Source organism: Ambystoma mexicanum, chromosome 4p (genome assembly GCF_040938575.1).
Source record: "Ambystoma mexicanum isolate Mex_15411 chromosome 4p, UKY_AmexF1_1, whole genome shotgun sequence".
Classification (NCBI taxonomy): Eukaryota; Metazoa; Chordata; class Amphibia; order Caudata; family Ambystomatidae; genus Ambystoma; species Ambystoma mexicanum.
In genome coordinates, this window is record NC_090927.1 from 981,146,387 (window position 1) to 981,162,628 (window position 16,242).

At 45.5% G+C, this 16,242-nt stretch overlaps 1 protein-coding gene across 2 annotated transcripts in view; it reads left to right on the forward strand.

Annotated features, from left to right (window-relative positions):
• Positions 1–213: 213 nt before the first annotated feature.
• OSTM1 (osteoclastogenesis associated transmembrane protein 1) overlaps positions 214–16,242 on the forward strand; it is a 306,823-nt gene continuing 290,794 nt past the window's right edge. For both annotated transcript variants that reach the window (XM_069606553.1, XM_069606554.1), the window contains exon 1: positions 214–659. In XM_069606553.1, coding sequence (XP_069462654.1) covers positions 303–659 — 357 coding nt within the window. In that variant the 5' untranslated portion in view covers positions 214–302. The remainder of the gene's footprint in view (positions 660–16,242) is intronic.

The window sequence follows — 16,242 nt, forward strand, 5'->3', positions numbered from 1 at the left end:
CATATAATAAACGTTCAAAATATTATTTAGATCAAGCTAGGACGCTCAAAAATATGTTGGCATTTTCACAATATATACTTTTGTATGTGGATTTTGGCCAAAAGCGTTCCTTTTATATTGACTCGAGCCATCTTGTGTACTAGGTGGTGAGAAAAAAGCCGCTGCCAATGTACTCTTTATGTCTAAGAGCAGTAGTCCGTCTTTTGTGTTGCTGCTGGCAGGCACGGAACATTCTTCGGTCACATGCTAATGTTGACAACAGCAGCCGGGTGCTCTAGCACAGAGATCAGTGGACTGCCAGAATGGCACTGCTGTCGTTCCTGCTCCTTGGGATGCTGCTTGCTTTTGCAGCGAGTTTAAGCCCCTGGTTACTACGCACAGAGGAGCTGTCACTATCACTGCTGAGTTCCTCTGAAGCCTCCTGCTGCCTGGGCCCAGAGGATAGACCACTAGCCCCATGTGGCGCTTCCTATAGCCCGCTCGTGCTACATCACGAACCCTGTTGCGACCTTCTGCGCACCCTGGCAAACAGCAGCACTGCCCTGAGTGGGTGCCTGATGCTGAACGCCCGACCTCTGCGCCCCTGTCAGAGTTGTGAGCCAGAGCACCGGCTACTGCAGGAGCAGATGCGCAACCTTTCCCTGGCATTACAGCAGGAGGTGAGTTTAGGAAAGTTGATATTTGAGTTGGGTAGAGTAATGGGCAGAATCGCCAGGTTTAAGATAGTATGGAAAAAGAGAAGGGCAAAGGAGAAAACGAGAACGGAGCAATAGGTTGAGTTTAGGAACTGGAGCATGTCTGTGCAGGTGAGGTCGTTAAGGGCAAACGATAGTTGGATCTGAATCAGAATTGTGGGGATGGGAGCAGAGCAGGGAAAAGGTTGGTTGAGTGAGAGCAGCAAGGTTAGGTAACTGCATGCTAGAGGCGGTGGATGAGGTCAGGTCAGGTAGATTTGAGCGAGGTCAAGTAGTGGGTGAGGTCGGGCAGGGTAACGGGTATGTGAAGAGATTTGTGAAGACAGGCGGGGGTGGTGGCTGTGAGAAGGTTGTGTGTGCGGACAGAACAGCCTGGAGGTTGTGGGTTAGACTAAGCTGGGGGTTGTCAGTTAAGTTTTCGCAGAAGGAAACTATCAAGCTAGAGGTGGTGGGTGAGGGTAGAGTTCATTGACAAATGTGTGCGGAAGAGGGTCACTGATGGCAAGTGGTGGGGTTTTGAAGGGGCGAGTGAGGGCACAGACTGGCGGTGTGTGTGAAGGTAGGTTGGAGGGGGCGGAGAGAGGTCGTTGGTTACTCTGGCATTGTTCTCTTTAATATTTTACTCGCTAGGCGATGGCTTGTGTAAGGAAGCAATTGCATGATCATGAGTCTTGTACTGTTGAATGTGACCCGAGCGAAAGAGGAAGATAACTCGAAGTCAGCTTGGAAGTTCCTGTTTTTTTTTAATAGTTTGGCATCATCATACCATCCACAGTGGCAAAATTTAGTCACTTAAGTACCTACTTTAAAATCCAAAAATACGTTATTTTTCGCTTTGTATTTGCAAAAAGTTCGCTTCACAAATAGTGGACGTTTTGTAAATGACAAGAGGTAATATTGTGCAATCTCGTCATACTTATCCATCACTCTTAAATATTCTTATTTTTCTTTTTATAAAATCATAAACTTTATCGAATGGAGCTATAATGCCACTTACCCCAAAGTTTTGAGAACATGTAATTCGGAGTGTGTTACATACATACTGCATCCTCGGCTATTTTGGAAGCATTTTGGCGTGCTTTTTTTGGAAGGGAACCGGGAGATGCAGGTGCGAACCCTGATTTGTTGGATGGGTACATGATTCCTGTGTTTCTCTAGGTTATTCATCGCAGTAACACTTGCGTGTCTGTCTAACAATAGGGGAGAGCCCAAGACAGATTAGCTACCGGGACTGGTATAATCAAAAAGCCGCTCGTCTGAAAGAAGGGGGTTCGGTTTGCTTGGTGTAGAGGTGTTGGAGAGCCATGCAGATGGACCATTCCATAGCTGTGCGTTGCCTATTTTGTGGTGGTGGCAGTCAATAGGCTGCAGTGTGCATGAGTGTTTATATATATATATAATTTGTGTACGGTGGGACGATATTGAAAAGGTGAGTAGGTTAGGAGGGCTGCACGAATACTGGACTGATGGTATTGATTGGGACAAGGGGTCCTCGTCAGAAACCAATTTAATAGTAGTGGACAAAGGCCCATGGGCACCCTGCTCTGCCGCTCCCACCTCAAAGATGAACAGCCAGGGCAGAACACAGTCTCCAAGTGACCTCTTTTCATAATGTTTCAGCAGCAGACTATTTACAACGGAAAGTAATTTCTTATAGAAACCCGTAACTGGCAGTCACCATTTCTGTGGCCCTTTGTTTCTAAGAATTATATTCGGTTTTATTAAGAACATTTTGTGTGATTGGAAATTATGGGGGTACAGAACAAGCTGTCTTAAACAGCTTGTTCTGTACCCGGGGATTGTTTCCTGATTCTTGAATTTGGTGACTGTGTGCAGTCTGGAGTTTGTTTCTAGATGCTGATCTTCCAGCACTGTAACTTTACTTTCAAGTTATAGGAGACGGGATACTATGAACCAGATTTGTGTATATTCGTCCATTTACATTCTCCAGGCCGTTAATTAGTGCAAGGAGTCAAATTGGTCCCTGGTGTTTTATGGAAAGACTTACTTTAGAGGTTCCAATTGAATTGAAGAAGCCTGTCATAACTAATGTATGATACCAGCAAAAATGGACATGAATGGTAGATTGTTTGCCTTGGAGTGTGCTTGAATATCGATGCATCACTACCTGCTTCTGGAATCTCAGACCAGAGTTCTCACTTTGATTGTAGCCTGTGAAGTTGGGGTGTTGAGTGTACTAATCTCGGGGGGGGGATAGCTCAGGGGCAACATGCTCGCCTTGGAAGCCAGATGACGCAGAGCAACACAGGTTTGATCCCCGGGTCTGTGCTTAGAAACCTCTGGGTACGTTATAAATAACCAATTATAATTATTGTCCATCTCCATGTTATTTTTGACTTCTGGTACCCCTGAGGAAGGTCCCCCATTCATAGGTTTATGTACTGAAACATGTAGCGTTGGGTTAAGGCGATCAGGGCTTATGTGTGTGTATGTATGTGTATATATATCTGTTTTAGGTGTTGACGTCTTTAAGTCTGTTTTTAGGTACGACTAACTTGTAGCTTGTATAAATGTATACATGTGTAATGAGTATGTCACTGTGTTTTGGTTCATTTCATTGGTATATGTTTTTTTAATTGCTATTTATCATGAAATAAAATAGGATTATTTTTTTTACTCAGATTCGGTGTACTGCATCTCCTGTCCCCTCCCCCCCCTCTGTTGAAAGTACTGGTGCTTACCCCCACTTGTTTTTTTGTTTTACCTTTCTTTTGTATGATATCAACCTATGACCTTGGCATGTATTTTATTTCACTTTGTGTTTGTAGGTGATTTGTTTGTAGTTTCTCTTTTTTATTTTATTGGTATATGGTTAAAAAACCTTAACCTTTAACAAACAATAAGAGAAAAAGAAGAAAATACAATAATATACAAACAATATTAATTTGACAAAAGTTGATACCAATTCATAAAAACACACAAACCTATTCCAATAAATACAAAAATAATTGATACAATTAAGGTTGGCACTCATTCTTAAACACACCCTCCTCTACTTGGACATCTAGCAACATATAGGTGTATAACAGAGCACTTCCATTTTCAAAGATTTTATAAAGTTTGTAGTCGTGATAACTAGAAGTAGTATGTCCAGTTAAGAATGCAGACCACACCAGTTCTTCTTCATCGCCCAATACAAAAAGTCCTGAGAATTCTTTCAGGTGATTCCACCTTATACTCTGTAGGGCTGGACAAAATACCACCAGATGTTTAACGGTTTGGCGTTCAGACTCAACTTTACAGAATCGACATCCAGTCTAGTCCGCTTCCACATAACCAAATCTGACCAAAATCTGTTTGGTCGTAAACAAATTCCAAAGACATTGTAGAAAATCATGTTCCAATGAAAATGCAGAAAACCATGTCTTACAAACTTGGCTGGATATACAGCTACGAAGGGTGCCAATCCTAGTTTCTTGCACTCCCGTTGTAGATGGCTAAGTAAAGAATAGGAGTGCAGTTTCTTTCTGGTTTGAATCCAATCAAGATCAAATAAAAGTTTCTTGACTTTAGAGGGATTGTCCCCTAAATCCATCAAAGAGCCACCCATCTCCACAAGGAGGGCACTACAGGAAACATAAACTTCACCCAACCAAATACCGCCAAGATCACTCTGAGATTCTCAAACAGAGAGCCCTTCAACAGACATAGAATCTTTCTTACAAGTGACATAATTTTCCAGACTGCTCTGGCTCTCAGGGATACAATGCCCATCTCATATCTGTTTGTGTGTATCGGGAACGAGTTAGGTAAATGCAGAGTCCTTCGCCAAATCAAAGATTCAAGGTTTAGCAAATACTCCAGAGTAGTTAAAATATGAACATCCAAGCCATATAGGATTTTGGGAACGATCTTACCTTTTTAAAAAAAAAAAAAGATTTTTATTAATTTTATTCAAACCAAACAACAATACAACCACAGAACGCAGTGCAAATTATAACAGTTCCATTCAACACCGTTCCGTTTATTTGCCACTGCTCCCCCAGACCCTCCCTCCTTTATGAGCCTGTTTGTTCTTACATTCAGTATCTGGTACATGTGGCAGGGTATCACTTCCCTCGGATTCTGTTGGATCCGATATAGATCCAAACAGTTCTGCTATTAATAATTTCCACGCCATCACGGTACCCACTTCTTCCTCCCCACTCATGCTGCTCGCCTCTTGCCATACCGTCGTTTCAGCCTCAGCCCATTTCTGCAACTCCTTCCACCGTGGCTTGTGACACTTCTTCCATCCCATGGCTATCCTTCGTTTTGCGAGCACGTATGCTAAGTCCTTCAGTTTCCCAACATGTTTACGTTTCCGTGGTCTGGGGAACCCTCCCAACAAGCAGGCCCAGGCCGTGTCTATGACAAGCCTGACCCCTTCTCTGCTAGTTTTTGTGCCACTTCAACCCAAAAACACTCAATTACTGGACATGACCAAAACATGTGTGTCATGTCAGCGTTTTCCATGTCGCACTTAGGATACGCCTGTCGCCCAGCGTTTCCGAACTTAGATATCCTCAGAGGGGTCATGTATGCTCTATGCGTTATATACAGCTGTATTTGTTTTAGTCTGGCATTTCTTGACACTTTCTTGTGATATCCCAGGGCCGTTTCCCACATCCCATCTTCCATCGGGGCCCCCACTTCCGCTTCCAAATCCAGTCTCAGATGTGTCAATTCTTTCCCAACCTTAGTTCTCACCATCTCATACAATCTAGAGATCTCATGCCCCCCCTCCGATATGTCATATATTACTCCCATAATAGCGTCTGGTTCCTCTGTCAATACTGTTTCAGGCCACGTTTTCTGAATTTTCTGAACTATCCTATGATATGTAACATATTGGCCCGTATGTAATCCCGCCTCCTCCCCAAGCTCCTCAAACTCCCTAATGGTCCCCTCTTGCCAAATGTCCCCTAACGTCACCAGCCCGACCGATTCACAGTAGGTCCTGATTATCACCCTCAGCTGCTTGTCTCCTCCTGCCAAAGCAACCAGCGGTACCTGCGGGGAGCATGGGAATGGGTCCTCCATCATCCGGAATGCTCGACGCCATATTTTCCACCCCAGCATCATCATCCCAGGGCGCTCCTTCATTTCCGTCTCAAGCAACCAGATCATTTCCCTTAAGTAAAACTTAACCCAAACAACCTAAGTTCAGGGGTCACTTCATCGGAGAGCCACTTGGCCACGTATTGCAGTTGACCCGCTACATAGTAGACCTCAAAATTAGGTAGTTAAATATCCCCCCTTTCATAGAAGTTCTGCAACTTCCATAGTGCCACTCTATTCTGGGTGCCATGCCACAGGAAGTCCTTACACATGCTGTTCAGTTTAGTAAAAAACTTCTTGAGTATCATATGTGGGATGTTACTAAAATAATGTAGAAGCCTAGGTAGGACCACCATCTTAAGCATTGCCCCCCGTCCCATCATTGCTAGGGGCAACTTCTCCCAAAACTTCATGCATTTCCGGATTTTCTCAATGGCTATCTCACTGTTGTGCTTATGTTCCTCTTCTGCCGTGTAATACACTTCTATTCCCAGGTAACGGAAAGACCTTACCTCCCATGGTATTTGTAACACCGGTAATCTTTCCACCGGGGTTCCCTTATAGCTACCTACCGGGAATATGCTAGATTTTTGAGGATTCACCGCTATGCCGGATAACCCCGCATACCTCTCCATCACTTCCAAAATGTATTGGAGATCTTCTTCCGGGTATTTCAAGTATAATAACAAATCATCCGCATGTAAGGATATTAAGAGTCGTTCCCCCCCCTACTTCAATACCTATCGTATCATATTGTTGCCCGAGGTATATTGCTAGGGGCTACAGGGCTAGAATGTAAAGCATCGGGGACCAGGGGCACCCCTGCCTGGTGCCTCTACTAATTTGCCATCTCTCAGATATCACTGATCCTGTTCGAACTCTAGCTAGCGGCTCACTGTACAGCATTCTCGCCCACCTGATGTAACCCGGCCCCATTCCGTATCCTCCCAGGGCCGCCAACAGCCATGGCCACCTAACCGAGTCGAAGGCTTTTACTGCATCTAAAGACACAATCGCCATTTCGCCTTCATTCCTACCCCCCCATTCGACCACCCGGTGAAGTCGCCTGTGGTTGTGAGTTATATTCCTATTCGGACATAGCCCGTTTGGTCTGGGTGGATTAATTTGCTAAATACTCTTTGCAATCTGTTTGCCAGGACAGCCATACATATCTTGCTGTCCTGGTTCAGCATCGACAAAGGCCTGTAGGAGCTACAACTATGCCCTGGTTTATTGGGTTTGGGGAGCGGTATTATGATCGCTTCTCTGAGTGACTCCGGCAACCTTCCTACTTCAAACGCTTCGTTAAGCATTTCTAGCATTGGGGGGAGCAGTTCCTCTCTATATGTTTTATAAAATTCACTAGGGAACCCATCTGCTCCCGGGGTCTTACTGGTAGGCAACTGCCTCACAACCTCCTTCAACTCCTCCAAGGTAATTGGTGCATCAAGCTCTTCTCTTTCCTCTTCACTTATCTTGGGCAGTCCTATATCTTCTGGTGTTTCAGTTATCTCATCTCCCCATGACTGCCCCCTCCTTGTCCCCGTATAGCACCCTGTAATAATCCACAAATTCCCTGTTGACTCCTTCTTGGGTGTCCACTACCTCACCATCTTCTCTAGTTATTGTCCTAATCGGGGGGCCTAGGGGTTTCGCTCTTGTATAGCCACGCTAAGAGCTGGCCTGTTTTATCTCCTCCCGCATGCTGTTTCTCTACATATTTTTTATAATTGAGGTTACAGAGCCTTTCCCAGTGTTCCACACACTGCTGCTGCAGTTTAAGTACTAGCTCCGTATCCACAATGCCACTTTGCAATGCTCTTTCTAGTTCATCTTCTGCTCTTTGTAGGTCAGCCAATACCCCACCCTGCAGGCCCTTTGACTTAGCTATGACAACCCCCACATTACCACCTTAAAGGCTTCCCATAGTGTACCCGCGAGTCAACACTACCTGTATTCACTTCGAAATAGTTAGTAATCTCATCTCTTATATCCTCTCTAAAAACTGGATCTTTGAGTGCCCCTGCCCGGAGACACCATGTCGGAATCCGCGTCCTCAGGGGGAGTTGGGGGGGCAACATTGCGCCCGAGGACCAGAGGCGAGTGATCCGAGAGGACCCTCGCTTTATATTCTATTTGAGTGATCTCTGTCATTACATCCGACGTGGTGAAGACATAATCAAGTCTCGTGTATAACTGCTGCGGGGCTGAGTAGTGCGAATATTGCTTCCCATTAGGATGTTTTGTTCTCCACACGTCTTCCAAGCCAAAATCATCTAGCAGCATCTGCAATGCTTTAGCCGCTGGGGTGGGCCTATCAATCTTGCTAGCTGATCTGTCTACCTTGGGGTTTATTACACAATTGAAATCCCCGCCCCAAATCACTGCACCACCCACGCACATACTAAGGTTGGTGCACAAAGTTCTGAAGTATGCCGCCGTGTTTTGATTGGGGGCATACGTATTTACAATGCATACCTCTTTATTCTCCACCATCCCTTTCAATATAACCATCCTCCCATCAGTCTCTGCCACTTCCTGTATTAGCTGGAACGGGACATGCGCGACCACCCAGATAAGCACTCCTCTAGCGTAGGCAGAGTATAACAAACCCACCACAATCCCTTTCCATTTTTTCCCCACTAGCTCCATCTTTTCCCGCGTCGGCTGTAATAATGCAATATCTATTTTTTGCCTTCTCAAATACAGCATGACCTTATTCCTCTTTATATAACTGTTAAGTCCCCTGACATTCCACGTCATTATCTTAAGATCTCCCATAGCTCGTTAATACTCTCATCCCTTACTTCCAGCCGATCCCTCCCATTCACGCAGTGCAGATACAACCCTTTGGCTCTTCCGTGTAGGCTCATGTTTAAACTTAAACTCCCCATAACTATGTACATCCCTCCTCCCATCCCTTCCCCAACAACACCCTTCCCAACTGTTGGCCAGCTACATTCCTGGATCTCAGGCACCCCCACATCTAGCCCTGTCCAGCACAAGCCTATGCCCAGGGCTCAGTAGGGTGTAGTCACCCTAATGGCCACTTAACTATTAATATTTCGGGGTGGGTCACTTCGATCCTGTTGCTCCTAATTTCGAATTTGTTACGCATTTAATGTTAACACTATGCGGCTTCCATTTACATTTTACCCACTATATTCCAGTCCATGCCGGGCACTAGGCCCGAATGCTACCCAGTGTTCAAACGGTCCCACTTTCTTAGTATAATCAGGATCACCCTCCCACTTACCCCCTCAATGTCCATGGCACACGTTCTTTGGGTGTCATGTTCCTGCCGATCACAGTCCATTTCCTGTTCCGGGCAGCCTTGCAGGTCCAGCCACTTCACCACCTCCTCAGGAGTATCAAAAAAAAAGCGCTCTGCTCTTATGTAGCACCTTCAACCTTGCCGGATACAGAAGCATGTACTTGATTCCTACTGTCCGCAGCCTCCTCTTGACGGCCACATAGCTGTATCTCTGTCTCTGCACCAACATCGTGTAATCCGGGTACGCTGGGATGTTGGTGGATGCTCTCTTTATTGTTCCGCCTTTACGAAAATATTCCAGGATCTTCTCTCTGTCTCTATAATTCAGTATCCTCGCAATGATCGGTCTCGGCGGAGCCCCAGGTCGTGGTTTCCTCATTAAGGCGCGGTGCGCCCGCTCGACCGTGAACCCCTGCGATCTCCTGGAGGATCATATTCTCCACGTAGTTTGTAGGGTCTTGGCCCTCCTCTCCCTCCGGCAGGCCGACCACCCGTATGTTATTTCTTCTCACCTTTTCTTCCACCCGGTTTTCAAGGTTGGCAACCTGCTGTTTGAGTAATGAATTTCCTTTGCATTATTTGTGCTGACATCTGTATTAGTCTTTATTGTAATTTACAGAAAACTCGGTCTCTCAGCCAGCGCCCTGACATCTTGCCGTAACAGGGTAAGTTCAGTTCCTACTGCATCGATTTTGTTCTCAAGGGCTGTTTGTAGGTCTGCCATTGCCACGCCCCATTTAGTGCTCAACTCCGTTATAGCATCTAGGATCTGATGCTTGTCTCCTTCTGGGGCTTCTTCCACAGGAGTGGCGACCGTGCTCTGCGTCGATGTTGTAGGGGTCCTCTGCATTTTCGCAAAGACCTCCATTGTGGGTTGTTTGGTCTTGACTCTTAGACCTTTCACCGACATAATGCCCCCGACACACGTGTCTGGTTCCGGCTCAGTGCTGTTGTAGTTCCAGCCGTCAGGGTCTCAGCCTTCAATCTACATATGTTGTGGCACATGAAATTGTTATTCAGGTGGATTGTAGCCTCCCACGTATCACTTTCTGCGCACAATTCTTGTGGTCACGTGTTCACCAGCACCTCCCCCGCTGGTCAGGTTGCCTAGGCACATGCAGCATAAACCGGAATGGGCGTCCCTTTGAGGTTGTAATAAGCAATCTTACTTATTGGTTTTTGTTTGCCCTCCGTGTCACTTGGCGTCACTTTTTAGGAGTACGTTGGTGTTGCGCTCCACTGGCATCCCCGTCCCCTAAGGGCGATTTCCTGTGAGTTTACGGTTGCATCTCTCCGCAGGCCCCTTGCTGTATTACTCCCAGCACCCTTTCTCACCGGATTATAGTCCCATCAGTTATTGGGCCGTGTGCTTATTTCTTGTCATGCCGGGGGTGTCGCTCAGCTAGATGAGTCCGTTTTGATACTGCTAGCGAGCCCGCCTAATATGTGGCGCGCAGGGTCTCAATGTGTAAGAGCTATCCCTGTTGCGTAGCAGACTTTGCTTCCCATTTGGGGCGTGCAAAGCTTATTTCCCATGCGCATCAGTTGGGACTCAGCTGGTGCCTTTACCTATGCACCAGCGTAATTGCACCAATGTTATATGCCCTTGGGGCTTTTGTTTATACTGAGCATCCACGCTCTTGGCTCACATGTTGCTGGAGCCCATGGGCCATGCTCCCCATCCTTCATTCCTCAGAGTTAGTCTGCTGGCGTCTGAATGCACCGACTGTCAAATGGTGCGCACGTTGCACCGACTGTCAAATGGTGCGCACGTTCGCGGAATTGACTTGCAACAATGTTGCTATATATTCACTGAAAGCGACTCGCAGGATGTGTCAATCCGCAGTGCTATAATTCCTAATTCCTGCAGCCCGCCGGAGGCAGCTTTCTATTCGCGCTTCAGCGCGTCTGGAGCGGGCATCAGCCCCGCGCTCATCCAGCCCCGCTGCACCAACAATGCCAGCCGCCCCCCGCAGTCGCGAACCGCACTCCACAGCACCCCGGCCCGCACGGACCCGTCGCCCGCAGCGTCCGCATCGCAGGGGGACCCAGGTCACTTGCCTGATTGTTATACACTCTTACAGCGGTGTGCTTCCCGTTCCGCGGCGTCCTCGGGGAAGCCGTCGCTGTGTATCTATGCTGATGCTTCTTTTATACAAACATCCAAAGGACCGCTTGCACGCCAAGCCTTTTCCTAGTTAAGTATTGTATTCGACACGTTCGGGAAAGGCTCTGATGTCCCAGAAGCGCCGCTTCTTGTCCCGGCACTGTCATTACAAGGCTCCTTTGTTTTGGGACGACAGCCATTTTGGTTTCAGTCCTACGGTCGTTGTCCTGAACTTCAGCTGTCCATAACTTTTGTTATATTTGTCTCAATTGCACAATACCATTCCCGATGGGTTCCGCTTCGTCTCATACAGTATCTGGCCACTTTTCATGCCGATTCATGAGGTTTGCAAGCATGCGCTTCAGTCGGATCGATCGACGGATACAGGAGCCCCGGATGAGTGCAGCCTATTCCATGGCTTCCAAGCCACGCCCCCGGGAACGATCTTACCTTCATAATACTTTATACATGGTTTCAAGGTGTATCTACCATATCTAGAAACTACCCTCACCAGTTGATTAGCAAGGGCAGAAGTACGATTCTGAAGCCACCCTTAAAGCTTTGTTTGAGCAGGTTTAGATTGTAACAAAAAGCCCAGATAAATCAACAACTCAACTTTCCTTATCGGCTCTGGGCCGATATGCCATCGGAAAACAGTATTTATTTTCTACGCTTAGAGCATTGCATAGTCTGTCTTTACTGGATTAATCTGGAGGGCATGGTTGCCCATAAAGACAGAAAACGCATCGATTAACCTTTGGAGTCCCACGAGGTACAATCAGGATAAGAAAGTCGTCCGTATAAAACAGCCTTAAGTGATGGAATTTTGGACTAATAAAGGCAGCTGATTTGAAATGGTCGCCTATGTCCAACATGTTAGGGTTAAACAGGCATGATGCCAAAACGCATCCCTTCCTGACACCACAAAAGGAAAACATTTGACGGGATAATGACGCAGAGTAATTCACACGGACTCCGATTTTAGAATCCGAATACAAACCCACTATGAACCTTAAATGACCTAAGAACTCCCTACCGATGGAGCTTGGACCAAAGATGATTACTATCCACGGTATCAATGGCGGCTGTTAAGTCAATAGAAGCAACAAACACTGAGTCATACTTTCCTCCCCAGGCAAGATGGTGAATACTTTTAATAATAGGGCTATTCAAAGGTGTTCCCAGATTCCGTCGGAATCCAATTTGCCATTTGTCTAGCCTGCCAGCCTCGTGAGCCCATGTTTCGAGAAGGGACAGCAAGAAGGAGGGAAAAACCTTGCTGTCCGCATCTAAAATAGCAATCGGTCTATAGTTCAGGGGGCTACTTCTAACTCCCTTTTTATAGATCAGCACTATGTGAGCTTTGGACCACGAAGCAGAAAAAAACCCAGAGCTCACCACACTTTTAAACAACACAGTCAGTGTTGCGGCCCATGCTACAGGATCATCTTTAAACAAAAAGCTGGACAGTTTATTTGGGCCAGGCGCTAGAGATGAACTAATCGTCATAATTACCTTAAAGACGTTATTGTAATCAAAGAACGATGGGTTCAATTTGTCATTCGGGTCCCAAACTGGGATAATAAACTATTGATCACCCCTAGGTCTAGAATATAAAGTTTCAAAGTGAGTTACCCAATCGCAAGATTCGAAATTGAGATTCAATGAGCAGGAGCTAAAACCAGCTCCTGGTTGTCGGGCATCACCCAGTAGGAAGGAGCTACCACAGGCGAACCAGGAGCTACCAGAGATGCTCCTTTAACTTTGTGTCCATTTTGTTTGAACTATTGGGTTTAAATGCATATTAGATATGTTCTGATTCTTCTTCATTAACATTCTCAAATACTCAAAGTTAATGTCACATTTACATGTTTGAAAAGCACCAGTTGGCGCTAGGAGCCAAAAGTAGTTCCTGGTAGTTGTTGGTTTCAAGCTATCCACGCTCTACTATGCTAAGAGCAGGAGCTAAATAACTCCCAGCTCCCCTCAATTTCGAACCCTGCAATCCTTCCCGGAAATAGCATTAATTTGCTTAGGAAGGGAAGGTTTCAGATTATTCATTAAGCGCCAAAAAAAATCATAGCATTTTTGTTACTTAAAGTGGCAAACATGACTTCTGCATCTTCCTGACTCCTCTTCACATGACCATATCGAAGCCAGTTCTTGTATGACTGGCGTGTTCGCCTGATCACGCTCTTCCTCTTTTCTGGAGAAAGATCTAACTATTTCCCTAACCACCCAACAGCCTTCCTCATTTCACGATTTCTCTTTAACACCTCTGCATTATACACATGAGAATGCCTATGATGGTTATTTACACGTCCTTGTGTGTCTTTATGAATACCTTCGTGAAGTCCTCCAAAATTGTTTACCGAAAATGTGTGATATTTCCAGTCTTCCAAAGGTGACATAAGAAGGTTTGCAAGAAAACCATTAACCCTAGCCACCAGGGCTACATTCCAGACCAATTGATTGCCTGCAAGATTTGTTGATAGATCTGTAGGGCCATGACGTACGTGAATTTCATAACGTGAATTTTACATTAGCAAATTGGAATAAAAGAGGTTCTAAGAGCACAGAGTTTGCTTTAGTTTCACCCTCGCGGCCCTCATACAATGAAACTAAAATGCAAAGTACCTGATTTATCTCCACCAATGAGTGCACCACAGGCTAGCCCCCCTCGTTACGCATTGTAAAGGGTACTGCTGATTTCCTAGATGGCCTAAAAGGAGGCGAGGATCCAATCGAGAAGAGAGGCGAATCAAAATCCGGGACATATCGCTGTCCCATCTCCAGTGGAGAGTCTTAAAAACTGTGATCATCAATATCCTAATTTGAGGGTTTGAACACTATGTGAAAACCATCGAGTCAATCACAGCAGGGGGCGCATGACGGGATAACGTGACTCCCATGGTAACCTTTGCTGAATGTTTCCACTAAGAAGGAAAGAATGAAGTAATTATTTTAGAGGAGATTTTCACAGGGGATTTAGATACATGAGGGGATAAACACCTTCGTTCCCTTGCTCTCAGAAGCGCTGTGGCTGGCTCATTCCCAACTTCCCGGTTTAGTAATACCGGACTAGTCGCCATCGCGGGTGAAAGCGGCAATGGGAGATTTATCACGGCCATCATCTCGTCATCAGTAATATGAACATGATTCGTATGAGGAGGCATTCTGTTCTTGCCGCTACATAGATTGTACATGGAGTGCTTACCCTTGATGTTAACGAAGGACAAAAAGCACAGTGCGATCAGCTTGGGCTGCTCAGGCTGCACCTCAACGCAGCTCCGCAGACTTAGTATTTAAAGACACTCCTCTTTCTTTTCCCACACGATCAATCAGTAGGCAGGGACGAAAGACACACAGGCAACATGCACGGTGCTCAGACTGCACCTCAACACAGCTCTGCAGTTTCTCTTTAATTTACATGCTGAAACTTAACTTCCATTCCAGATCAGACAAATGGAGCAACAATCACAGGGGGTCAATAACCAAGTCCTGCAAATTGGACAAAGTGGCGACAAAAGCCTTTACTGACAATTTGTATGCCTTTATGATTTTTCTATGATTTGGTATGCAAAGCTGGAGAGGAGAAAGGACTCAACAACTTTTCCCAGCTCTTCCAGGTCTGCCTGCCAAATCCACTTCATTTTCTGCCAGCATGTATTTTTATGCTGGCTGTAAGGAAGGCATGGTATCAAAAGTATGACAGACACAATGAAGCACAGTTCAAGGGTGTTTATTCAACTGCAAAATGGGTGAGATAAATGCCTAATCTAAACCTATATAAGGTGGGAGCAAGCTACGACCATCAAATAATAATGCAGTCCTAGTGGAGTCTAGTCAAATAAAAAGGGCCGCGTCACTGAACCCAAAAACATGAACCCAAAAACACCCACTCCTGTGATGGATTAACACATTCCACAATAGTTACTGATTATTCTACAGTTTTAATATATACCACAACGTAACACAGGATGCTCAATATTTTTAGACACAATCAACAAATGGTACAGTTGATGCTCATCCAGAGTTAATACCTCGGATTAATAATCAAAAAACATGTACATAACCTGAGATCCTAAAAGGATCACATGAGTAATACATGATAAACGAACAGTACAGGGTGCTTCAATGCACTATTATGAAACAGTGTGTAAATTGGACACTGAGACTCAGTCATATAGTAAATACAACTGTGTTTCGGCCTTAAAGAGCTGGATTTGTAGCTATTCTTGTGTGGGTCTTCATCAGGACAACACAAGTTAAGGTAGGAGCTTCTTGTGGACACATGTGTTTGGTTGAAACCACAGTGTGGGGTTGCAGACCACCTGGGCTATTTAAATGGCCCTGGACCAGAAAAAAACGGAGGTCTTGTGCAAAAGTCCAATCTCGCTCTTGTCTTCCAAACTCGAGTGAATCAGTGAGGAATGGCGTATTAATGTAGGTGCATAATGTACTGGAGCCTCCGGTAGTCTGCAGGCAAAGCCTTGGTTGCTCGGTGTGATCTTGGGGATCTGTCACAACTGGATGACAGATCCCCGGGGAACAGCGGGTGATACAGCTTCAGGTTTCTCACATGGTGGAAAACCAATGGATTCCTATGGCATGATTGCAGTGGTACAAAGTGACCCCATACTCTTTTGATCAACATGTTTCCACAATGATGCATACATTGTCAGGTTGATTTTTCATGGGACTTGTGCACTTTTAAAGTCATCTGTTGAATACAATTTTTTTTCTCTTCTTTTTTCCACACCCAAAAATTAACCCATATTTGAACTTTGAAGATGCCTGGTTTACTGCCTACATTTCAGACTAGACTCAAATTCCGGCTTCAATGCTTAGCCAAAATGTGTGATCCTGGGGCATATAATTTAATCTGATTGTGCCTTACCTGCCAATTTAGGTTGCTGTTGCACCCTGGCTCCTTCTCCTGCATATTTGCCCCCCCCACCGCGCACCATCAACTCAGTAAAAAATGTGGTGCAAAAATGCTGCAAATAGAAAAATTACATTTTGAAGCACAAAACTTTACATCTACAAAATGACCCATTCCATGCAGCAGTATTCCGGGGGTCAGGGTGTCTGTCTTACACAAC